This window comes from Parambassis ranga, chromosome 22 (genome assembly GCF_900634625.1).
Source record: "Parambassis ranga chromosome 22, fParRan2.1, whole genome shotgun sequence".
NCBI lineage: Eukaryota > Metazoa > Chordata > Actinopteri > Ambassidae > Parambassis > Parambassis ranga.
In genome coordinates this window covers 15,955,019-15,981,745 of record NC_041042.1, presented here as the reverse complement: position 1 = coordinate 15,981,745, position 26,727 = coordinate 15,955,019, and the positions used below count along the sequence as shown (strand labels likewise).

At 44.2% G+C, this 26,727-nt stretch overlaps 1 protein-coding gene across 5 annotated transcripts in view; it reads left to right on the top strand.

Annotated features, from left to right (window-relative positions):
• slc8a3 (solute carrier family 8 member 3) overlaps positions 1-25,089 on the top strand; it is an 83,242-nt gene extending 58,153 nt beyond the window's left edge. For 3 of the 5 annotated variants that reach the window (XM_028395738.1, XM_028395741.1, XM_028395740.1), the window contains 5 exons: positions 12,099-12,116; positions 14,067-14,191; positions 14,591-14,690; positions 15,544-15,813; positions 23,867-25,089. In XM_028395738.1, the coding sequence (XP_028251539.1) occupies positions 12,099-12,116; positions 14,067-14,191; positions 14,591-14,690; positions 15,544-15,813; positions 23,867-24,243 (890 nt within the window). In that variant the 3' untranslated portion in view covers positions 24,244-25,089. The remainder of the gene's footprint in view (positions 1-12,098; positions 12,117-14,066; positions 14,192-14,590; positions 14,691-15,543; positions 15,814-23,866) is intronic. The other 2 variants (XR_003669468.1, XM_028395739.1) reach the window with 2 other exon arrangements.
• The last annotated feature ends 1,638 nt before the right edge of the window (positions 25,090-26,727 follow it).

The following is a 26,727-nucleotide window of genomic DNA, read 5'->3' as shown; positions in this document are numbered from 1 at the left end:
TGAAACCTTGATCCTAGGTGATGTGACAGATTTAGTCAGAATGAGGGCTCGGTTGTTTGTTTTATGATCATTATCTGTGTTAGATTTCACTTCAGTTATAAATTAGCATAAGCAATATTTTATGTAAAACACTGTGAGCTATATCATTTACTGTAGGAGGGGCTGTGGTGTGAATGAAGACAATACACTTGGTGGCAGTGCAGAAATAGCTCTTTTAAAATGGAGTCAATTAGCGATGCTGGAAAGCCGCTTTGTGCTGTGTCTGTTTCTAAATCACTTCTTTGACATTTTGGCAGTAAGACTCAAAGAAAAGCTCTGATGCGCTCCCCTCTCTCATCTTAATTGCCGGGTGTTTCTCTGTGTTGCACGTTGCGCATCTGTCTTATGAGCTTGCATCAGTCCCAGTTTGGCCCCACTGTCTAAAAATGGGTTAAACCCCCGTGTCTCTGTAGTCAGAGTGTCTGTCTTCAGGTTTTCTGTGAACACAGATGACACAATTACTGTTGAAATCTGAGAGGGATTACCTTAATATGTCAAGAGACTTCTGAAAGTAGAGTGATGTGTGTATTCCCCATGCAAAAAAAAATGGCAAAGATTATTTAAATATGCCCTGAAGACCGGCATCACAGGTGAGCAGCAGGATTGACGTTGTGCTACGAACACATCGGACCTCCTCTGCATGCTTTAATTCCCCTGTTATCGGTCGCGCTGCCTTTGGAAACAGTGGTCAGGGATCCAGGCAGATGGGTGCTCACCTCCCAGGCCTTGCTCCACCAGCCGTGGCACAAATGTCACGACTCAGAGGGCCTTCGGTTGCCTCGGCACCACTGAGAAATCACACTGGCAACGGATGAATAGATTTAATTCAAATGGGAGTCCAGCACTATCCATGCATTCGCAGACCCCCGACTTCATTAAAGCTCCACTTCTTTCTGGGGTCACGGGGAGGAATGTCAGAGGCAGGCTGTGACATGATAATGAAGGTTATGAAGAGTTAATGCACTTTCTACATAGCTGGGCTTCATTTGATTGGAAAAAAATGGTCATTTAAAAGTTGGGAACTGGAGTTATTAAAGTTCTTTAAGATGTTCTGTTCTGGTCGATTTGGTGAGTACGTGTTGTTTGGTAAGTGGTCTGTGTGTGTGTGTGGGCTTTTCACAATAAAAGTCTTTTAATTAAATACAGCAAATGACACCATGTAGAGACAGCAGCAGTGAACAAGGAAGATACAACAAGAGTTTCCTGAATGCTACTTGCATGGTGAATTTGATTGACAATTAAAAAGATTCAATACTTACTATACTAAATTTGCTAAATTTTGGTATAGGTTAACAACAAAAACATAGCACTCTCCTGTCCGATGTCTGCTAGGTAGGAGATTTGGAAAACTCAGTGAGAGTCAGCCAGATTTGGAAAGTAAACACACGTCCCATTCTCTCGGAGCTCACCCCGAAGCCACGCCTTCCAATCACATGGACACGCATTACCTGAAGACGAGCTGCGGTCCATGACTTCGGCCATCATGCACGTACCTCTCTGGTGCACGCAGAGCAGGAAGAGAGTGACAACCAGCCAATACTCCGTGCAGGGTCCACCCGGAGGATTGGCTGATGTTTTTAGTGTTTTATAGCTTCCACAGATGATTCATATTCTTCATTTTAATGCGAAACTGCCCAACTGATCGGTTGCTATCGGATTGTGAAGAGAAGTTACACTAATTTAACAAACAGTGCATCAGAATGAAATCTCACCCTACCTTTAACTTCATTTAAACCATAGCAGACTTTTATTTTATTGCGAATCTACATCGTTTTTACACCTTTTCTCCTTTAAAGCTTCATCAAAATATGACTTGATGCATGGATTTCCATATTGTGTGCAGCTCTAATGGTTGCAATCATATTCCACGAGTTGTTGTTGCCTCCTTCTCTCCGTCTCCTCCTTCAAAAGGCAGCTGTCTGTTTTTCAGCAGTGGCGTTCCATTATGTTGAAGAAATACTTGATGATTTCCACTCTCCGCTAGCGGCGAGCTAACTGTCACAGCAGCTTTGATTGTATCAACATGCAATTAAATGGTAATTCAGCGATGCAATGCTATTGTGGGAGGCAACTGCACCAGCGGTCCCTTTAATTATCCCTGATTGTGATTATAACCTTGCATATTTTCACTGCACATCTTTGTCGTTTATGTGCATTGTTTGCCCAACTTTCTATGAATCAAGACAATGGAGGTGCTGCAGCTCCGCCTTCTAAGTGGGGAGGTCAGAGCTGAGTTTCTCCGCTGTGATTACTGTGGTGCTGTACAGTAGTTAGTTTGGGACGTGAGACAGTGTGTTGATTTACTGTGTCTTTACTCTTTCTTCAAGGACGGAGGCTTGAAGTAGGGCTGCTTCAGCCGTCACTGCTGCATGCTTATCCGCATTTTCTCAGCATCAGAGAGAGGGGTTACAGGGGCGGCCGTGCACGGGGAATGGCAATGGAAGGTATTGTTACTAAATTAGATTCATCCCCCCCTGCTTTAAATTGTCACGCTGCTGCTTTTAAACAAATATGTGTCATTCCGTCAGTGTGATGTGTGATTTATGTTGTGATCCCCTCCCCTCCCCAGACTGGGGTCGCAGTTGAAGGACAGGACCTGTCACTTAGCAAATGACACAAGCGTTTACGTCAACGCGCCCCGCGTGCCTTCAGAGCATCTCCTTGTCACCGCCAGCCTTGCTGTGGAAGCAGAGTCACGGCGAGATTGTTGTCTAGTAACGGTTACCATGGATGCCACACTCTGTCAGGGGCTTAGGTGTAATGGATTTAAATTGAACTGTTGAATTTGGAGCTGGGAGAGGCAGAGAAGGAAAGTGGGAGAAGAGGAGGAGGAGGAGGAGGAGGAAGGAGAGGGAGGAGGGAGTGACAGAAATAGTCTGAGCATAAAAAAAAACGACAGAGAGGTGGAGGGAGACAGACACAGTCAACCAAAGAGACAATGAGCCACTGATAGAGGAAAGGAGGTGGGGGGGGGGGGTCGCTCTGAAAGCCCTCACCATCTGTGATGAGGAGCTGGAAGAGCAGTAATTGTTCCTGAGAGGTGTGTGGGGGCCGTGCTCAGCACAGAGATATGGATGAGCTGCGCTGCTTCCTGCCATGCCGGTGGCACGCCACAGTGTCAGGCCTGTCTTATAGCGTGCAGGTGAGGGGCCGGCAAGGGCACCAGCCTTTGATGTGGACTCTCATTAATGTCGGTGTCAGTGATGACCTTCTCCAGAACAACCACGCTGCTCCACACTGACACACCTGGTGCTCTGAGGAAGTGCAACACAGGCGATAGTATGACTTTAAATTTGATCTATTTCAACCAAAGTAGTTTTTTTTGCAGCTACATATAAGGTGTAAATGAAAGTGTGTGTGTGTGTGTGTGTGTCGGTGTTGCTATGAATAGTTGTGTTTAGTTGTGACATTGTTGTGGCTCGAGGAAATTCCAACAGGATCTCACAGCCATCATCATCTCATATATGGACATGGTAGTTTTGGTTTGGTCAAGAAAAATTGTTGGAGTTTTTGTTACCACGGTAACAACCCTCATTTTACACCATGATTCATGGTCTGAAAAGGAGCAACTGTCACGGTGTTATGGCGTCTGTTCCTGCCGCTAAAGTGCTTCCACAGAAGTCTGTCAGACTACTGTTCACATCACAAGTGCTTCCCTCAGCTTCATATGTATGTGGCACTTCCAGACCGTGTGTGTGTGTGTGTGTGCGTGTGTGTGTGCGTGTGTGAGATACCGACAACCCTTAGCATAGCTACATGTCCTCACCCTCATTTTCTTCACTTTACAACCTCCAAAAGTGTTAAAGTGTGACAAAGTTTAGCTTCCCGTTCATTTTCCAGTCACTTTGAATAGTATGACCTGCAGGTCATTGTTCAGTCGTTACAGATCAGACAGTTTCAGTCTGGAAAGTGGAAATCTTTGTGTCAATAGAAGAGTCACATTGCTGATTCATTTGTTTTAATTTAAATTCTGAAGGGTGTCTCATTTAGCAGCAAAATTCTTTAAACACACACGATAAAATATTCATACGCAGGCTGTCTCATACCCAGAGGGTAAAGCATGGAAGTATTAACACAGGAAGTTCCTTCCACTGCAGTCCTCAGTGGGAACGTTGCAGATATTAGTGCTGTGTATCATAAGTGGATGTCGAGGGCTTTAAAAGGATCCTGCGGGGTGAAAACCCGACGAGACGCCTCTGTGGCGGCGGCGGAGGCTCCGTCAGTGCGGCAGCTCTCAAAGGCCAAGCAGGGCTGTTAATCAGCGCTCAGGGTTGCATCAGTGAGAGCAGCCACCACAATACATCACGCCGAGCGGCCGGCAGCGCCGTCTCTGCAGAGAGGAGGTGCAGCTGCTGACCTCTGAGACTGTTTGTTCATCTCAGGGTTTGAAATTTGCTGTTTTTTTCCCTGCAATAAATGTGGCACTAAAAATAAAAAAAGGTTTTATTTATCAGTTAATGTCACACAAAGTGCAGTAAACATAAAAATCCCTGCAGAGCTGTTTTTCTGCAGGTTAGCAGGAATGTTCTGCTTTTCTGCTCTTGGATGATTCTTGGCTTTAGTTTATCTGCGCCTTAGTCAACTTCCTGTTTTATTTTGAAAATCCTGCTTCTTGGTGTGTCCCTCTTGTTATTCCACAGCTCACCCTAGTTGTTTTCACTTTCCTCTTTTGATGTCCTTCTATTTAATCTGCGTGTTTCAGCCTCAGTCTGCTTTTCCTGCCTGTTGTCCTGTGATCCATTCAGCTTAGTTTCTTGTATCGTTTGTCTCAGTCGCTTGGGCCTCCTGATGGTTTTTACATCCTGAGCTGTAGTGTGTCCTTTGCTTGTGTTGTTGTAGCTGTTGTGTTTCATGGTGCCATCCTGCAGTGTTGCAAACATAGAACAAAGTCACAGTTTCACTTTGTGTGTTATATATTTGTAACCTCTATCCCGGTCTGATCTGATCGGGGTCGGACTAGTTAAATTAATCCAGCTGTATATTTTGAGTTCATTATTGTGCTACCAAATGAATTTAGGACACAAATATGAAAAGAAGTGAATTCCAAACTCAGAGTAAGTCTACAAACATTGCAGTTGTTACAGATTTAATTCAGGGACCCAGCTCATAAATAACTGAAGTATAGCGTGACAGATCAGCACTATAATCTGTTTGTCGCACACACACACGATCACAGACTTTAATATATTAGGTTGGTCTTGATTCTGTTAAATCACAGGAGCAATAAAAAAAGGAAAAAAACATAACACGGATGAATAAAAAGTGTGTTTCAGCAAGCGCATCATGTCGGCCTGACAAACATCCTTAGCATCACACACACGCAGCAGTGTGACAGCAGCAGGCAGCCACACAGTTTAGACACACAGTCACCTGATGTTATTGTCAGAGCAGTGCCTGTGTATCAATTGTACAGAAATAAAAACACCAAACTATAATTCATCCATCACGTCACATGGGGCTGGAGCCTGTCCCAGCTGTCTACAGGTGAGAGGCGGGGTGCACCCCGGAGAGGTCACCGCTCCATCACAGGGCAACAAACTGTAATTAATCTGCTAAAGTATGATATAAAAGCACCACATGTAAATATAGCCGGGTTAAAATAGAGTTCAGAAAGTTCTTAGTAACTTCACATGTGTGAGTAAGTGAGTGAGTGAGCGCTGAACTTCTGAACTCGAGTCTTTATTTGCTACATGTACATGTGTGTGTTTGCGCGGCCTGATGACACTATCAGAGCTGGTAATCTGCTCTGTAATTGCTTGCTGCTGACACGGCAGAGATGCTGATACGCCTGCAGAATAAACAGACTGCTAACAAGTACAGGGAGCTTGTCTCCTCTTGATCCACGCAGCTCAGCGTGACATCAGAACCGGACCACTCAGGACAGAGAGGAGAGGGAAGAAGAATTAAAGATGCATGAAACAACAGCAAGAGGCGAATGTAGAGAGAGATGAGATGAGAACCTGTTTTTGACTTAATGAAATCACCAAGATATCACAGATACTACCAAGTAATGAGAGCTGCAGAGAAAGGAAAAAAACAAGGGTGCTCACATAGAGGCACCAGAGAGTCAGGGAGGAACCAGGAGACCAACAAGACTCTTGTTAATGTGAGAAGCTGTCCCATGTGAAATGCAGCATATGGGCCGATTAGGAGTGTGTCCCGTGGCAGCCTGTTTGGGGTTTTCAGGCTTTCCCAACCAGCCGTTTTCTGGGATACACACATTAAAACTTATGTGGAGCCCTATGAAGACACAAGCAGCAGCCATTTAGCTTAGCATGAAGGTGCTGTCCAAAGGTGACAAGGAATTTAGCTTCAGCTCACTTCTTCCTCGTCCCATGAAGCAAACCGTCAGACGAAACCCTGCCTCACGACAGGCCTGTAAACCACAGTGTTGTGACTGGCGGAGTAGTTATCAATGATTGTATTTGTTTACAGTAATCTCTATAATAAATGCATCAAAGATTCACTGATGTCAAAACGTTACACGGTGCGGCTTTAATTAGCACAGCAAGATTAAAAACAGGACTTTTCATCCGTGAAAGACCTCCATCAGGATCCTCCAGTGAAATCATCCAGCATTGAGTTGAATTATCAGTTCATTCAGTCTGGCTGTGCTGCCTCAGAAGATGAAGTATGGAGTGTGCTCAGCACTTTGACTCCTTCCGATTCTGCGCCGTCAGAAACATGGATACAGCATAACAAGATGATGGACGCCTTACACAGCCTGCATATTGAAAGATAATAAAGGCAGCTGAAGCATCCGTCTTTGTCATCTCGTTTCTCTCACAGGCCGACTGTGTGTGTGTGTGTGTGTGCAGACTGGAGACAGCGGCTGCTCTGCTGCAATCCTGAGCCGTTATTATTTAAGGCATCACTGAGAGCTGGAGGAGACTGAGACTGAGTGTGTGTGTTGATGCATTTGTAGGTAGATGTAGTAGGGGTGTAAAAGTCCTCATAAAATGCAAATGTGTCCATTATGAGGACGGATGACTCATCGTCAGTACAGTAGATAAAGTCTCCTCATGATTGGACGATTAGAGAAACCAGCCCTCTGTCTCCTGGTGCATTCTTTCTTCTTTACATCCTCAGATTTTCTTGGTTTATTTCCTGTTTTCACTGTGTTTGTTCCTACACTGACACCAGGAAGTTGGTCTGATGAACTAAAGATGGATTAAGCTTGTGTGGCATTGATAAGGACCCTAAAGAGAGGTTTAGTTTAGTGTGTTGCCTGAGGCCAGCACCACCTGCCCTTCATTATCCATGTTGACCTCACCAGTGGTCGTCAATACTTGATGCCATTTGATAGCAACATGATCCATGCTTTTCTAGTCTTATTTTGAAATGTCACTCAGCTTCCTCCTCCTCGTATGCATCCACCTTGGAGCATGTTGGAGGTCTGACCCCCAGCTTTGCTCTGCAGCCGCTTCAGTGTCCTGCTGAGGTGTAGCTGTCTTCAAGTGGAGTCCCTTAGCATCTCATTACCCCTCCATCCATCCACTTATAACCCTCTATCTCTCAATCAGTCATCCAGCTATGTTGCTCCTCTATCCCTTCATAAATCTGCTGCTCCATCCTTCCACTCCACCTACAGCACTTTGCATTTTTACCTCCTCCATAACTTCTTCTTCTTCTTCGTCTTGCTCTCCTGTTCCTACCAGTTTCTCCATCAGTCCACGCCTCGATCCCTCCATAAATCCCCTCACTAATTTATCCATATCTTGTCTCCACACAACAGATTCTTCATCTTAGCTCCAACCTTGTCATCCATCCTCACGCTCCACCTTTCAAACTGTTCATCAGTTCCTGCACCTCTCTGTCTCTTTCCCTTCTTCCAATCAAGCCTTGTCCATTTTCCATCCCGTCTCCTTTTCCACCGATCCCTCCATCAGCTCAGCTCTTTTTTCCTCATTTGCACCATAAATCTCCTATACCTCCTCCCCCTCTTTTCTTACTTTCATCCATGCATACATTCCTCCACCCATCCATATATATGTCCCCCAGTGTTGGCCCAGGCTTTGCTTGCAGCCTTTGGAACCAGCATCAGGCCGATAAGTCAGAGGATGCCTTAATGAGCTGTGGAGAGAGAAGCTGTACATCACTGTCGTATTGATGCTCTGACACAAATGAAGATGACGACAGTTAAATGCAGACACCACACCCTACACCTCCACACACACACACACACACACACCACCCCTACAACCTAACCTTCTGGTTAATCTCCCCTCCAGCCGCTGAGTCGCAGGCAGGGCGACAGCACCTTGGGACTGTGAGTGCAGTCTGATGTTGTCTGTTCTCATGTGGTTTGCACACGTGTGTATATACATCGCTGTTGGTGTTAAAAATATTAGTAAATAATTTAGCACAGAAAATGGAAAAGGTACCATGTAGAGAGCTGCTCCTTGTGAAGCATGAGATGGTTTTTGACTGTTCTTGTAGCCTTTACCTTTTGATGGGAGGTTTGAAATTATTAAATCTTCCCATGTGTCAACTAGATCCTAATGCAGTGTGTCTTTATTCACACATTCAGGTTCGCAGCCCCTTATGACATCACAAGGCGATAAGCCCTGCCCCCTGTTGGTTCAAATATGTACAGTTGAACCAGTTTTATTGATTCTTCTGCCTCGTTTTTGTCACTGGAACATTGGTGCATGCACTGTAGCGTGAATATTCTGTGTGGTATTTGATCTGAGGACATGTGAGACTCACAGAAACATGTAAACAATCAGTATTGTGCGTGAATTTTAAGACAATGTCAGCTTTGCGATCAAGAATACTGTAAACGTGCCGATATGTGTCAACCTGTCCAAACACCCTCACCTGCACTCGGCGAGTACGCGAGGCTCTGTAGGATCGTATCGAATATGTTACGTCCTTCTTTGCACCACCAATTAAATCAGAATCTCTTGAAGTTTTAACTATGTAAGTAACACCAAACACCATTGAAGCGTCCCAGCACGGCTAAAAATAGAATAGAATAGAAAATACTTTATTCATCCCGAGCTGGGAAATGTCACTGTTGCAGCAGCAAAATACAGGCACTCACGCATACCAAAAAAATAAAAAATATACCTCTAATGGTAAAAATGAAACAGTACAAACATTATTTACAGTTATTTACAAATGAAAGCAAACAAGGACCGGTCCACCAGCTGTCAAAAGCGATCCTAATAACTGGTCGATGTAGCAATTTAAGGTTTTTTCACTTCTTGTTTCTAAATGAGATTTTCAGCATCATAATGAGGACAAACACATAACAGACGTCTGTTGTCGGGTAAACATCTTTGTTAGCCAATCAGGCAGCTTCTCAAATGTGCTGCTTTTCTCTGTCATTGTAATTTGAATATCTTTTCTTGGTCCGACAAAAACCAGCAATTTGCAGACATCAGCTCGGGCTCTGACAAACTGTCGACAACATAATAATTGGGTATTTAAAACTAATTATTGACAAACAGATGCATTCTCCAGATAATGGACAGTTGCACCCTCATCTTGTTTGTTATGACTTTAAAACAAGAGCGTGGTTTTAGTGTGGACGGAGGTGATGTGTCCCCAACAGATAAAAACAGATTTCCATTGGGTGCAGGAAGGGTTAAATTCCATTGGCATCTTAGGACCCCACCGATGTCAAAAGCGAATCCACACCCTTGCTTCATTATATGTGTGCACTTGTGTGGTTTGCGTAGCTGCTCCCTCGCCAGCCTTTAGTAAATGACATGCTGTTATTAGTGACTGGGTTCTGGACACTCAGACTCACCACAGCTGGCTGTTTTCACCACACTTGGCTTCAGATCAGCCGCGCTCAGTTTGTACTAATGATAATGGAGCAAGTCGCCCACAGCAATTAATGCACTTAGCTCCTAATGATGATTAACCGTAGACTGTATTTGATTTAGGAAGTTGATAAGCTGCCTCCCAACACAAACAGGTTAATTAGTATCATGTCTCTGTGAAAGAGGTTTCAGAGAGGAGCCGGGCCATTCATGGGAGATGTAAACAGCTTTGTTTTGTCCTTCAGATCCTCTGATCCCTTCAGGAGGGTGAACACTTTGTGCTTGGATGCATGGAGAAATAATCATGGAGACGTCAAAGGGAAAGTTGTCGATGTGAATCTTTAGAGGCTGACAGGCATGGGAAAGCTTTCTACTCTCTCTTCTGCCAACAATTATGTTGTTTTTTTTTTAAATCTCCTTTTTTCTTAATCATTTCATGTGGTTATGGCTGTTGCCGAGGGCATCGGAGTGTGTCGCGCCATCACTTATCTGCAGCTATGCAGATAAACAATCAGGCAGAATCAAATCAGAATGCTAAGAAAGGGGCGTGATGTGTCTGAACAGCTGCAGCAGACATTGTCATCGTCTGTATATTTTCTTTTTGCAGAATACCCAATCTGACTGGGAAGTGTGTGCAGAGAAGTCGACTCTCTCGCTGAATAAGTAAAGTGCATCATTTAATCACAGCTTTATGCTCCACTGTCTTACTTCTGAAATCCTCATTTTGGTGGCCGGGAGGTACCAAAATAACTATTAAAAAAAGTAAACAGAGCTTTGTAACAGTTCAAACAATGGGATTATAATCAAAGAATAGGCATTTGAAAGGCTCAGTAATAATGAAGCAAATCCAGGATAAACTGCATCTTTCAGCTCATTGTGTTTGGAGCTGCAGCTGGCACACGAAGCTGCACAGACACAGAGCACACTACCTGCTCAGCTTACACACACACACACACACACACACAGTGACTAGCTGCACAACACTGGATCAGCTACACACACAGAAGTATGTGGACACCATAGTTCACCATGTGTGTTTATCGGCCTCAGGTTCTCAGGTTTCCTGTAAAATCTAATGATGGTTGATGAGGTCAGCCATCGGGTGGCCTTGAGGCCAGGACGAGGAACCTTTCTGATAACACACAATGTTATCAATTAAATACTCATCATGAGCTCTAACGCTGCAACAAGGAGTTAATAAATGGACGTTTGGAGCCGTTAATGAGGAAACAGGAACATTTTCTGCACATTATCCACTGGTCTGTGCATAAAATATCATCATAAAGAATCAATCAATAATGCAATCATCAGTTGCAGATCTTGTCCAATGCTTGCAGCATTTATATTTATCAGTATTATAGTATTGCACTGGGTGTACGTGAGGCTACAGAGTTTGCAAAAGGAAACATTGTCTGCTCAGTTTTCAAGAGTCATAAAAAGTTTACCAGCAGTGAGTCTCCTGCTCCTGCCGGGGTTTGTATCTGTGCAGAGTAGGAAAAGCAGCATTTAGGCTTCGTGACACACCAAAACTCTGGAACATGCTAACAAGGTTTTTAGGCTGGCTGCCAGCCATATTTGTGACAGGTTGATGCAGGTTTACTTGTTGTTTATTCTCTTTGTGTATCCCCCCCTGACTCCCCCTCCTCACACCCCCATAGAAGCTGCCAAATAGAGTCCTGTCACACTCTCCTCCTCCATATTGACAGTAGCAGCTCTTACATAATACAGCGTATATATATTCCACAAATGTGAAGATGAGACAACAGTAGTGAAGAAGAACCAATACGCAAAGTAGTGTTGAATTATTTATGTGAATGATAATGAGGCGGTGGATGTTTGATTTGAGTGATTCAGCAGCAGAGAAAAATGCATATATTGTTCTTCCAATTCACTCACAACTTGTTAAATATGGGCTCATGTGTAATTATTACCTCCATAGTCATTTATCAGACAAAAGCTGGGAATAACACAACTTTAAACACGTGTTGAACTGATAGCAGCGGGACAAAATTTGCAACACTTGATTTCTATATGACAATTCTTCGTATGCTCATAAAAACAAACCTACAGTCTTCCTCTGCCTCGGCCAATTGAATGATCCGTGCTGTATATATATCACACCTCGGGGTCGATACACAGCCATTCTCAGAGGCCATCACATTTCTCTCCTTCTTATTAACCTGCTTTCTTTCTTATCTATGTTTCTTTCTCACATTGCTCATTGCATTTTGTGTTCTCTCCTCTCCTCTCCTCTCCTCTCCTCTCCTCTCCTCTCCTCCTCCACAGCCCTGTTGTTAGCTGACGGTAAGTTTCTCCTCCTCTAACGTCACCTCCTTTGTGGTGTGCTGGGGTTTAAACATCAGCCCTGAATGATCTGAAATGTAAATTGTGTTTATTTCGCTGCTGATAAGGATTGTTGAGAGGTTCTATTGAAAGTAACTGCATGTTATCCTCCTCTGCTGTCATTGTTACAAACAATAAATGCTCTCTTGGAGCTCTCTGGCTCACTTAGTGATGGATTTGCACGCTCATTTAGAGGATTAATTAATCATAAATCCATAAATTAAGTTCTCCAGCCAAGAGCCAGGTACAAACACTTGATAACCATCAAGATAAAAACGGGCAGTGCTGAAATTAAAAATTTAATTACCGTGTTATTATTATTATATTTCCTTAACTTGTCAAGGAAGTTGTGTAATAGGTGGTGCAGCAAAGAGCAGGGGGACGGCTGGATAATCAAATTTTAAACACAAGCAAAAGAAATCCTGTCAAGACTTGAGGGTACACACTTTCTTGGGTGTGTAATTGATTTAGCTTTAAAGTGTGTGTATACTGTTATATTATGCATGCCTGTGTGTGTGTGTGTGTGTGTGTGTGTGCTTGCAGACACGCCCTCCTATCAAGGGGACTTGGCTGTGATCTTTAATGGCAATGTTAATATTTAATGGTAAGCGTGTTGTCAGCAAAGAGCAGCAGGCTGGGACTCGGGGCTCATATAAAAGATGACAAGGTCTCTGCAGCGGGTGGCTCGGTGGGGGTGTGACACTCGGAGCGTCATGAGAGGCCCTTTGGATGTACAGCCGCTCCTTCTTGATAGAGTTCGACAGCACAGGATTGATGTTATGGGCCTCTTTGTAGTGCGCAGTGCACTCAGCAGTGTGGCGTCTTTTTTTTTTGTGCAGCCAGAGCCACACAGCGCGTCTGATAGGCAGATGCAGGAATTGATCATAGGCTGCACAAAGAAAAAGTAATCCATTCGTAAAGAGTAAATGAAATCCCTCACGTGCCTTGGCAGTCGGTGGGTGGCCATTTTTCTACCTATCTTCATCAGGAGCTGCGCTGTCGTCATGGAGATGAGTCTGTTGACATTTTTCATCCACTAAATCATTGGCAAGCCAACAGATGCAACGCCATGACAACTGAACGAGCTCCACACAGGAGACAAAACCACAAAGTGATTGATAAGTATGTGGCCAGAGGATGGGTCCTGTCAGTGGTCTCCTGCGTGGTGATGCTTCCAGGATGTTGTGTTGTTGCGTTGTCATCCAGGCTCTAGTGTGTGTGGACTTCCTTTGATGATAAACTGTTGACACCAAGGAAGAGGGTGACTGCAAGGAGGACGAGGCTGTCCTAAAAGAAATAACTCTATGTGACCAGAATGGACACCATGTGTACATCTGGGCTGTATTAGTTGCAGCTGATGATTGTTTGCACTATTGATTGATTGTCAATGATTATTGATTGATTGTCAATGATTAATCAGTCAGTGTATTTTCACACTTTATGGGCAAACCAGTGGGAAATGTCCTATAAATGTTCTTTCCAGACTTCCATTCATCGACTAAGTGTTGCAGCTTTAGCGCATATAATCAGAATTTAGATGATCACTTTGTGTGTTTGTCAGTGGCTACGAGGCCACATACTTTTGTCCATATACTGTACCTAGGTTTAGCTGTAAAACCACAAACTTATCAGTCACTGAATGAAACTTTAGAACATTAAATATTGAGTCGTGCATGTTTTATCTTTAACAACAGCATGTGTGTTACTAAAATGAAGTGCATTTGCTCACAGATGTGACGTGTATTAAACGCAGCTCTCTGTAAAGCCTGGCTATGATAAATAAAGCAACCTTCTGATGTTTATGCTCTGAAGAACAACATGATAATCAGCTGAGCGGCTCCTCGTTCTGCCTGCCATCTGTCTCACCTTCGTTTCTTTATTTTTTTTTTTTTTTTTTTTGCTCCCCCTAAGATGTTCCAGACAGGAAGCTGACATCAGACGAGGAGGAAGCCAAGCGGATCGCAGAGATGGGGAAGCCGGTGCTGGGTGAACACTCCAAGCTTGAAGTCATTATTGAGGAATCCTACGAGTTTAAGGTGGGAAAGGTTCTGCATCAAACAAAGCAAACGCACAGCATGAGATGCCTCCTCATTACAATAAAGCAAACAAGCAGCAGATCATACCAGCTCATCCTGCTGCCACATTCAATGAAAGGACAGCTCCATATTTCTGATTTCCTCCTCAGAGGCTCACATAGATTTCAATTTGAAGATGAGTTTTACATGCATCGTCTAACCTCCTCCTCCTCCTCCTCCTCCTCCACCATCATGTTGGTCTCTGGTGTCTGGTTTTCTCATGTTTGGAACTGGATGACACTGCCATCATGTGGTGGAGCTTGTGTATTTCTCTGTAGGAGCCTCTGTGGAAGCAGATTACAGCTTCTGGGGATAAATAATGGATGGATTTGATTGGTGTTTTGCTGTTGTGTCATGCAGAGCACAGTGGACAAGCTGATCAAGAAGACCAACCTGGCTCTGGTGGTGGGAACGAACTCCTGGAGAGACCAGTTCATGGAGGCCATCACAGTCAGCGCAGGTAAGCGTGCTCTGCGTCCACACTGCGGATCAGATCGTATAGTTTGATCTCGTCATCTTAAGTACAGAAACCTCCTCTCTCTGGTCCAGCATCAGATCCTCATCCTGCAGTCCAGCTCCAGTCACAGCCGCTCTGCGGGGAGCACCACCAAGGCCTTGGTTTTGTCGCTTTGGTGCTGAAATATTTAATCTGCCGATGCTCTTTATTTTTTCATGCTCCAACCCTGTGGCTGAAAAATACATGCAGCTGGCTCTTTGAGTCATGACAGGCCTCTCTGCCTGTCCGCCCGGGGGACACAGAGGACTGAGGACTGACCACGTACATTTTTAGCTGTCATATGTATGATGCTTTGATCCGCAGGAGGGAGCACAAGTTTACTAAAAACATGACTTACACATCATTTTATACAGGAAGTCATTTAAAAGTGTATGGTCAGTTCACACTGGTGGCTCCAGCTCTCCTCTGGTGCATATTTTAAATGAGTATTGATATGTATTCATTGCACTGTTAGGGCTGACACATTTTAAGTGAATGTTGTTCTCTTCTTCCCCTCTCTGTCATCCCTTATCTCCGTCTCCATCCTTTATCTGGCCTCTGTTTTCCAACTCTCTGCACTCTCTCTCTCGACTTTCTGCTTCATCATCTGTCATCATTCTTTCCTTGTCGTCTCCTCTTCTGCTTCCTCACGCTCTATCTCTCTCTTCCCTCTTGTCCCCTCTCTTAATATTTACTTCCTCTCTCTATCTTTGTCTGAATCTTCCGGTCCTATATCTCCCTCTTCCATTGTCATCCTGTTACATTTCACTCTGTCCCACCTCTCAACCCCTGCTCGGCTCCACTTTCCTCCAAACAGATGAGGACGAGGAGGACACAGGAGAGGAGAGGCTGCCGTCCTGTTTCGACTACGTCATGCACTTCCTCACCGTCTTCTGGAAGGTGCTGTTTGCTTGCGTTCCTCCCACAGATTACATGAACGGCTGGGCCTGTTTCACCATCTCCATCGTCATCATCGGCCTGCTCACGGCCGTCATTGGTGACCTGGCCTCTCACTTTGGCTGCACCATCGGCCTCAAGGACTCCGTCACTGCAGTGGTCTTTGTGGCACTCGGCACGTCTGTCCCAGGTGAGTCTAAGAACATATAAATCTACTTTGGTAGGTTTATTTTATGAGGTCCATGTGAAATCACTGGGTCTGATATACTTATTTCCTCCAAGCTGACATTTTCACCCAACAGTAGCAATATGTCACAGAAAATCCAACCTGCGTCAGCGCTTTCTGTTATTAAAGGTCCTCTATGTGGCATTAATAATGTGGCATTCATTTTGAAAAATACAATATTATGAATGAACCAGCAGAGCAAAGAAGACTGGAACTAGATTATTGTGGAAGACAGAATGCATTGTGGGAAGTGTAGGCTTCATTTCTGACGTTGCTTAAAGGTAGGGTAGGAGATTTCATTCTGATGCACTTTTTGTTAAATTAGTGTAATTTCTCTTTACAATCCGATAGCAACCGATTAGTTCGGCAGTTTCGCATTAAAACGAAGAATATGAATCATCTGTGGAAGCTATGAAACACTAAAAACATCAGCCAATCCTCCGGGTGGACCCTGCGCAGAGTATTGGCTGGTTGTCACTCTCTTTCTGCTCTGTGCGCACCAGAGAGGTACGTGCATGATGGCCGCAGCTCGTCTTCAGGTAATGCGTGTCCATGTGGTTGGGAGGCGTGGCTTCGGGGTGAGCTCCGAGAGAAAGGGGCGTGTGTTTACTTTCGAAATCTGGCGGACTCTCACTGAGTTTTCAAAATCTCCTACCCGAACTTTAACTGTGCTGTCCTCACACCACGTAACTATGTAGAGCTAGACAGCCAGCGAACAAACTGAACAAAGGTCCCCAGACAAGGCTTGCTTTTCTTGGTTTTACTGAAGATCTTTGATGAACAATGTTATTTTTTGTTTTTTTTTGTAACTGAAAAATACAGAAAGGAAAAATAAATGACTAGCGATACAAATTGCTACACTTAATTAGCCTAGCTTACACACATGCATCACTTTACATTCAAACAGTCGAAATACTTTTAGCTCATGTACAAGTGCTTTGTGAACACATTGCTACTCACAAAGACGAATGTTTCCCGAGGCACAGGCGCTTTTAGCCACATTCAGCGTTTGCATGAGTCGTTTTCTCCCTTATTTCACTGACTTGTTGCTCATTGCCGGAGAAAGTACATCAAAGATATGTGCCAGGTAAGAGCGCTCACTCGTTCGTGTTTCCAAACACACAAAATCAACAAAGAGGGTTTGTACAAGAGATGTCTCACTCTGATCAAATTTCAACCCATAAAAATATTTTAAACAATTTTAACATGAATTTACTTCTATTAATTAACTGCTAAGTTATTTAAACCTTATTTATGCAACTTAATTCCACCATAAACTAATGCCTTTAACCTAAAGGCATCACACTCCCCACTTGATATAAACACTTTATATCACCAAAACATCATGCACCATATTCAAACACATGGATTATTTAGCATCAAAGAATATTCATTCAGTCTCTGCAAGCAAAACAGTAACCTCAGAAACTGGTCTGAGAAACACTTTAGCAGTCCCATCTTGCACAGTCCGCACTTCCACTTTGCGGACCTTGTTGTCACTGCTGGGGAATGTTTTCACTATGAGTCCCATGGGCCATTCATTCCTGCTGACTTGAGAGTCCTTTAATAAGACTACATCTCCTTCTTTGATGTTAGGTCTGGTTTCAATCCACTTCGCACAGCTTTGCAGAGTGGACAGATACTCTCCCTTCCACCTCTTCCAAAAGGTATCAGCAAGGTGTTGAGCATGCCTCCATTGTTTTCCAAACAACTGTCCTGATGAAAAACTCCCAGAAGGGGCAGAAATAGCACTCATCTTCTGTGTTAGTAACATAGCTGGGGTGAGTATTGCAGGACTGTCGGGGTCGGTGGATACAGGAACAAGAGGCCTTGCATTAATAATCGCCACCACCTCAGTCATAAATGTGCTTAACACCTCATGAGTGAGAAGTGTTTGTTCTGTTCGTGACAACATTGCATCCAGAATGCGCCTGGCGACCCCTATGAGGCGCTCCCACGAGCCTCCCATATGTGATGCGTGAGGAGGGTTAAATGTCCATGTACATCCTCTCTCCTGTAGGTACTTTCCTACTGTTGTGTTTTCTGAGTCCAGGCCTAGTTCCTTACAAGCTCCCACAAAATTAGTGCCTCTGTCTGAGCGCAGAAGCTTGGCTGGGCCCCGAATACAGAAAAACCTCCTTAATGCATTGATAAAACTGTCAGCAGACATAGTCTCCACCAGTTCAATATGCACAGCCCTAGTAGACATGCATGTGAATATCACTGCCCAGCGTTTGTTCTGTGCACTACCACCTCTTGTGCGACGTGTTACAATTGTCCATGGCCCAAACACATCTAGACCTACAGTGGTAAAGGGTGGTTCAGGGGTAACTCGATCTCTGGGTAAGTCGGCCATTTTCTGGGTCTGCATTTTTCCTCTTAACTTACGACACAGGACACACTTATGGATGACAGACGAAACAAGACCAGCACCACGGATGGCTCCCTCAGTTATGTGCCTCCCTTGATGAGCCACTTGTTCATGACAGTGACTTACAAGTAGTTTGGCAACGTGGCTGGTAGATGGGATAATCAGAGGGTGTTTTTCATCCTCTGTGAGGTTAGTGGAGGAGAGGCGACCACCGACACGTAACAGGTTGTTTTCATCAACTACAGGATTGAGCTTTTTCAGTGTGTCAAGTTTTGTGTCCGTTTGTTTACCTTTCTTAAGGTTTTTGAGTGTCTCTTTGTAGGCATCCTGTTGGACAGCTTGAATGATGACAACTTTAGCTTGAGTGAGTTCTTGGATGCTTGATGTCTCATTAAAACTTTTCCATCCTCTTAGTCCACTTGTCTTTTGTGTGAAGGATATGATGACATGAATGAGTTTGGCTATGACTCTGCATAGTTTGGTCCAGTTTGAGTATCTCTCAAAACGCTCAGAGCCCAGCTGTGACTCTGAAATTGTAGTTTTCAAAACCTTCGTGTCTGGACGTATCTCTCCGTCTTTTCCTGGTTCAATGAGTGTAAAAGGGCCAGTGTGTGCACCTGTGTGCATGTCAGAGTACAGGAAAGATGGACCTGAGAACCAGATGCTGTTCTGCAGGTCAGCTACTTGAATAAATCTTGTAGCTTTGTCAGCTGGATTTAACTCAGTTGGCACATAATGCCATTGATCAGGGTGTGTGGATGTCCTAATGCGTGTCACCCTGTTGGCTACATACATGTAGAATCGTCTGGAAGTGTTGTGTATATAGCCTAACGCAACTCTACTGTCTGTGTAAAATGTCACATTGTCCACATGCATGTCCAGCTCGTCTCTGATGAGCTCAAACATTTCTACAGCAAGCACAGCAGCACAGAGCTCCAGGCGTGGCACTGTGTGTGCAGGGCGGGGTGCAAGTTTGGATTTCCCCATCACAAAGCCCACATGGCATTTTTCTTCACTGTCGACTGTACGCAGATAAGCTACTGCCCCTATAGCTACAGTGGAAGCATCAGAGAAAATGCATAGTTCTTTTAGTTTCATTGTGCTTAATGTACCTGGGCGGTAGCACCTTGGCATTAGGAGGTTATCAAGGGCATGCAAAGAGTCTCTCCATGAGACCCACCTCTCGTGTTTTTCAGGGGGTAAGGGTGTGTCCCAGTCTCTCCCATCAGATGACAGTTCTCTGAGTAGAGCTTTTCCCTGCATTATTATAGGAGCAACAAAGCCCAAAGGGTCATAGAGACTGTTGACTGTCGACAACACTCCCCTCCGTGTGAATGGTTTTGTCTCGCTTGATACATGGTAAGTGAAGCTGTCAGATTCTAAGTTCCAAAAGAGTCCTAAGCTTCTCTGAACTGGAAGAGGGTCCACTGCTAGGTCTAAATCTTTCAAATCCTTTGCACGATCCTCAGCAGGGAAAGCTTCCATGACTTGACTACTGTTTGATGCCACTTTGTGAAGGCGTAGGTTAGACTCTGCTAACATGTTTTGTGTTTTCACAAGCAGGTTGATTGCTTCCTCTGGGGTGGCGACTGATGTGAGCCCATCATCAACATAGAACTGACGTTCAACAAAATGCCTCGCCTTGGATCCGTGTTCTTTTTCACCCTGCTGTGCTGCTTTCCTCATACAGTAGATGGCGACAGCGGGTGATGGGCTGTTCCCAAACACGTGAACTTTCATTCTAAACTCAACTATATTTTTTGCAGTGTCATTGTCTTCATACCACAGGTAACGCAGAAAGTCCCTGTGGTCTTCATCCACAACAAAGCAATAAAACATTTGTTGCACATCAGCTGTCACAGCTATGGGCTCTTTTCGAAAGCGCAACAACACTCCTAAAAGGGAATTGTTTAAATCAGGTCCACTGAGCAGTACCTGATTGAGGGAGATTCCATCACATTCTGCACTTGAGTCAAATACGACTCTTATTTGATCTGGTTTCTGTGGGTGGTATACACCGAATGTGGGAAGATACCAATGTTCTTTATTTTCGGGCAGGGCCGGAGCAGGCTCGGCTTGGTCATTATCCAACATATTTTGCATGAATTGGATGTAATGATCTTTCATTTGTGGTTTCTTTTCCAAAGTCTTTCGAAGAGAGCAGAGGCGTTTCAGAGCTTGCTCTCTGTTGTTTGGTAGCCTTCTTCTCGGAGAGCAAAAGGGTAGAGGTGCAACCCAGCTGTTTTCTTGATTTTGATAAACTTTGTTTTCCATTATTGTCAGAAATGCTTTGTCATCAAAAGACATGGCCTGTTTGTTATCACAGTCAGATCCAACAAACACAGAGTGTCCTAAAGTGTCCGTGTCACAGCTGGTGGGCATAGTAACCCCATAATCCTCTTTAACATGAATTATGCTCGGGCAGGACTCATAATAGGATGCATGACCATTTTCCAAGGTGTGTGTTTTGTAGACATTGACCTCTGACTGCCTGTGTGTTCTTCCTAAACACACTTCTCCCACAATAACCCATCCTAGGTCTAGCCTCTGGGCGTATGGAGCATTGTGAGGTCCCCGTTAATTTGTTCACGTACCTTATGGACCCTGAGGATGTCCCTACCCAGGAGTAAAAGGATTGGCGCCTGGTGGTCGACAGGTAGGATGTTGTCTGCAACTGGGAGGAGGTGAGGCTGATGCCGAGCTAACTCTGGAGAGGGTATTTCAGTTCTATCGTCTGGAACAGAGTCACATTCAATCAAAGGCGGCAGCTGGATGTTAACTTTTCCATCCATGGACTCAAGTACGAAGTTTACAGCTCTCCTACCTGAGGTTTGTGCTTTGCCAGAGCAAGTCTTTAAGGTGTATGGAGTAGACGGAGCTTTGATATCAAAAAGGCTAAAAAACTCAGACTTGGCCAGTGACCTATTGGACTGTTCATCTATTACAGCATACATTTTAATAGCCTTGTCTTTGTGCCCTGCGGGATATGCTTTTACCAGACTGATCTTAGAACATGAACGTGGACTATCGCTTTGGCCACATACCTCTGTACACTTTGACACAACTGAAGGGGAGTCTTCACTCTGCTCTTCACTGCCATCATCCTCCAGTGCAGTGCTCTTTGGGGCGGCAGCAGGCCCAGGATGCATTGCTGATGTATGCTTAGGGCTTTCACACTCAATACACTTGACCACTGCTTTACAGTCCTTTGCAATGTGTCGAACAGATCCACAGCATCTGTAGCAGATGTGAAGCTCTTTTAGATAGGCCTGTCTTTCTTCCATGGGTTTGTCCCTAAAAAGTTTACATTTTCTGAGCGGGTGAGGTTTTTTGTGGATCGGGCACTGACGATCAGGTTCCTCCATTTTCTTTGGACTGGGACTGTTTTGGTTGTGCTCTGCTGCTATGTCCGTTTTGTGTGCTGCTACAGTAGGTTTGCGACTGTAAGTTCTCAGTTTTTCTGTGTGAGAAGGGATGTGCCTGTCAGAAGTGGACATAGCAAAGCTTGGGTCGTTCCTCATTTTCGCTTGCTGCTGGACAAATTGTGAGAAAACTGAGAAAGGGGGAAATGACACATTATGAGCCTCTTTGAACTGCGAGCCTACAGTTATCCACCTTTCTTGTAGGTTGAAGGGAAGTTTTTCAACTATTTGTCTGACTCCTCTCGCCGTGTCCAGGTATGCAAGCCCAGGAAGGCTGCCATCTTGTTTAGCACACTGTAGCTCCATTAAGATGTCACTAAGCTCTTGCAACTTAACATTATCTTTGTAAGTGAGTTTGGGAAAATCCTCTACCTTTTTTAAGAGTGCATCTTCAATGGCCTCAGGTGATCCATAACATTCCTCGAGGCGCTGCCAGACCATCTTGACACCAGCAGCAGGATTGAGGGTGTGTACAGCACGAATGCGTTTGGCCTGTTCAAATGACTTTGGACCCAACCATTTCAGTAACAGGTCTACTTCCTCTCTGGGAGACAAATTCAGGTCTTTAGTTGCACTAATGAATGAGGTTTTCCATGCCCAATAGTTTTCGGGTTTATCGTCAAATTGCAGGAGACCTGTACTCACTAATTCTCTGCGGATGAGGTATTTAGCAAAATCTTGAGCATTGTTTGCTTCAGTTATGCTGTTGTTAAGGCTGGCAGTGTGCCTTGTAGGGTTGGGCAGGTAAGTGTTGGTTACACATGTGTTCACTGTTTGCTCCTGTTTAATTTCTCTGTTCACTGGTGGGGGGTTTATCTGAGTGTTGGTTCCCACAGGATTAGTTAACCGAGTACTGACTTGTATGTCTCCTTCATTGTAATTTCTTTCAGGAGGCTGTACTGCGTTGTGCTGAGTGTCTGGGAAGAGTAACTCACATTGCCGTTGAACATACTCCTTAGTACGCTGCTCTGTACTAATGGACTCAGCTTCCACACATAGCTCCCTGCAGATCTCCCCACTCTGAATCTCTGCTTCTTCATAGGCTGAGGCCTCTGCTTCAGCTGCGGCTATTGCCTTTTGGCACTGAAGGACATGCAGATGAGCATCCAGCTCAGCCCTCTGCTTCATCATTTGGGCTTCTTTCTCAGCGTAGGCCAGACGAGCTCGCGCTGCTTGAGCTTTGGCGTAGGCGGTTGCTGCTGCAGAACCTGTTGATGATGATGATGTCCGTTGAGACCGCCGCGATGGAGCTCTGGATATCTGCGACTTGGCGTCAAATGGTTGAGACTGTAGTTTCATTGAAGCTGGTGGAGCAGTAACCTCTATTTGTTGTTCACCACCGGTTGTTTTATCTTGCTGTTCAGCAGCGTATTCTTTCAGATAATTTTTTCCTGAACGTAGACTTAATGTAGCTCTGTATGCCTGAACCCGCCGAGTAGTCGTCTTTTAACTGTGCTGTCCTCACACCACGTAACTATGTAGAGCTAGACAGCCAGCGAACAAACTGAACAAAGGTCCCCAGACAAGGCTTGCTTTTCTTGGTTTTACTGAAGATCTTTGATGAACAATGTTATTTTTTTTTTTTTTTTTTGTAACTGAAAAATACAGAAAGGAAAATAAATGACTAGCGATACAAATTGCTACACTTAATTAGCCTAGCTTACACACATGCATCACTTTACATTCAAACAGTCGAAATACTTTTAGCTCATGTACAAGTGCTTTGTGAACACATTGCTACTCACAAAGACGAATGTTTCCCGAGGCACAGGCGCTTTTAGCCACATTCAGCGTTTGCATGAGTCGTTTTCTCCCTTATTTCACTGACTTGTTGCTCATTGCCGGAGAAAGTACAGCAAAGATATGTGCCAGGTAAGAGCGCTCACTCGTTCGTGTTTCCAAACACACAAAATCAACAAAGAGGGTTTGTACAAGAGATGTCTCACTCTGATCAAATTTCAACCCATAAAAATATTTTAAACAATTTTAACATGAATTTACTTCTATTAATTAACTGCTAAGTTATTTAAACCTTATTTATGCAACTTAATTCCACCATAAACTAATGCCTTTAACCTAAAGGCATCACATTAACACTAGGGGTTTTAGCATAGATGCTCAAATAACAAATCAAAGTTGTTTTTTTACACAAAAAATAGTGAATAAAATAGATAAATGAAGTCTCTCTCTCTCTCTCTCTCTCTCTCTCTCTCTCTCTCCACAGACACCTTTGCCAGTAAGGTAGCAGCGGTCCAGGACACCTACGCAGACGCCGCCATCGGGAATGTGACTGGCAGCAACGCCGTCAACGTCTTCCTGGGAATTGGCATGGCCTGGTCGGTGGCAGCCATTTACTGGCACATGAAGGGGAAGCCCTTTGTGGTGGAGGCCGGCTCGCTGGCCTTCTCCGTCACTCTCTTCACCATCTTCGCCTTCCTGGCCGTCTCGGTGCTGCTTTATCGGCGCCGGGCCCACATCGGGGGAGAACTGGGCGGGCCCAGGGGACACAGACTGGCCACGTCAGCCTTCTTTTTCAGCCTCTGGTTCCTCTACATCCTCTTCTCCAGTCTGGAGGCCTACTGTCATATAGAGGGCTTCTAAACAGGAAGGACTCCAGTATAGCAGAACATACCGGGGTTTACAGTACAACGTCAGAGTGAATTCTCCATGCGGAATTTGGGTCAGTCTTGTGTGGTATGAAAGGACAGGAGAGGCAAGCCCGGGGTTTACCTAGCTGCCTCCCTCTCCCCCCTCTCTCTCTCTCCCTCAACCCCTTCTGTAAGGATGCTTGGAGGTGTGCATCCTGCCCTCTAGTGCCGACAGGCCCGGCTGTGCTGTGAGAGCAGCCCCAAACCTGTGCTGAGTGTGCTTACAGTTGGGATTGGGATTATCCAGAAGATGCCAGTGCCAAGAGGTGGTCCTGCATTCCCCTGGAACAGACTGCAGTGTTATATCCGGAGAGAGCTGAGCTAATCAGAGGTCTATATTTTTCTCAACATCTGACGAGAACAGCTTTTTTTTTTGTTTGTTTAAAAAAATATTTTGGGGAAAAAAATTGCAAAAAAAAAATAATACAAAACAAAAAAAATAAACACACACAAACAAAGAATCAAAGAACTATTTTCTGATCTATGGAATAACAAATGATTATATATGGAAAATGGAGATGTGTTGTAGAGTGACAGTGGGATGGATTCATACTATTTATTTTTATTTGCATAGTTTCCTAAGGAGCGCTGCAGAGTTCTCAGAAATCACAGGATGAAGACGAAGAGGAGCGACAGTGACAGTTCATACTGGCAGACGATTCACCATTCAAACAGGAGAAGAGGTAGACCCAGTGGTCAAACTGCCCTGAACATTACTTCCGTACTCTAAACGTATCTATATATAATATATTTCCATATTTTCTGTATATTTTGAATATTTGTTTAATGTGGTCACCTTCTGCGCTAACAACAGAGGATTGCTGTGGCTAAGCAGGGGAGGGAGGGGGGGTCAAACTATATACTGGAACGATGTCTTCACCTTTATAAGAGTTATGTATCTTGCCTATAGGTAAAAGTATGACATTGTATTTTATTTATTTACTGATATCTTGGTCTCACCTTTTCACCTTTTCAATCAGAAGTAAAAAGTTTAAAAAAAAAAGTGTTGCTGCAGAGATAAATTCAGAGGTATTTTTGTACTGTTCCTTCCATGCACTTTGCTGTATAGTTCTACTTATGGAGACTTCTACTTGTACATGTGCAAAAAGGCCAACGTTAAAGGAGTGCCTGTGGAGGGCGAGGCGTGTGCTGCAGCTGCCTGCACTCAACAGCTCCCTGCTCTGCTCAAAGAGTTTCAACCCAAAAGGAGTTTTCCTGTTTAAAAAGTTAATTATAAAGTTTATTTGTCGGTCACAAAGTTTATCTATAACAGATCTGGCTACATCTGGTGCCTGTGCTGCTGAGCAACCTTTTAGCAACAACCAACATGGCTGCATCTAAAGTAGAGATGCACTAATCCGATATGAATTCTTCAGATAATGGGGGCTGATCTACTCACTTTGATTCTATGTTTGCAACATCACACATTACCAACACACACACGGCATGCGTCGACTCGACCCACTACAACATGGAGGTTATGTGCTAACAAGTTCAACAGCTGCTTGCAGAAGATCGGTGCATCCTGCTATCAGCAGATATCGGCCTTAAAATTGAAAAATTGATCAATAATATCATCAGTTGCCACTGACTGAACCTCACTTTGTCTCCAGTGCACACATATAAACATCTATTATCTTCACACAGTGATCTTAAATGGACTACAGGAACATTTAGACGTTATTTGGGGGCAAAAGTTTACTCCAATACACTCTACATACATTTAATCCATATTAAAGGGAACATATTGATCATTGCAACCTGATCAAATGTTTTGTGCAGGCTTTTAATTATTTTCTGCATATTTCTAACCCTTATCGTGTACATTAGTCGTCACTGGTTCCCTGTTCGGACTGGAACTCTTCTGTGCAGGTGGAGAGCTGCTGGTGTGTGGGCGTGAGAACAGCAGGGTTAGCTCCAGGTTGAATCTGAAAGTAGCCTGATATTGATACTGAATGCTGTTTATTAACACATGACTGGTGCTTTGTTTTTAAAAATGAGAGAAAACAAATATACACAAAAACTCCCAAGAGCGGCAGAGAATCTGTTTTAATTTGAAGAAAATGTGTGTTAGTATGTAATCAATCAAAAAAAACAGATTACCAAAGAGGTGGGATGCAACAATTGTTTTAACTGATAAAAGAATAAATGGCAGTGATACTGTATTTCCACAAGGGGGATGTCAATCTCCAGTCCTTGTGGTCACCCCCTCCTCCTCTTCCTCCTCCTCCTCAGTGTTCTTCCTTTGTGGTGAGCAGTGTTGTAAATACGTCTCGTGGCTGAATCGGATGCTCTTTTTCCAGCCCTGGACCACACCTGCTCACCTCTCTCTCTCTCACACACACACACACACACACACACACATATTCAGGGGTAGAGTGACGAGTCCACTGCTGCACAAGAGGGAGGATTTTCCCATTCAGAGACAACACCACAT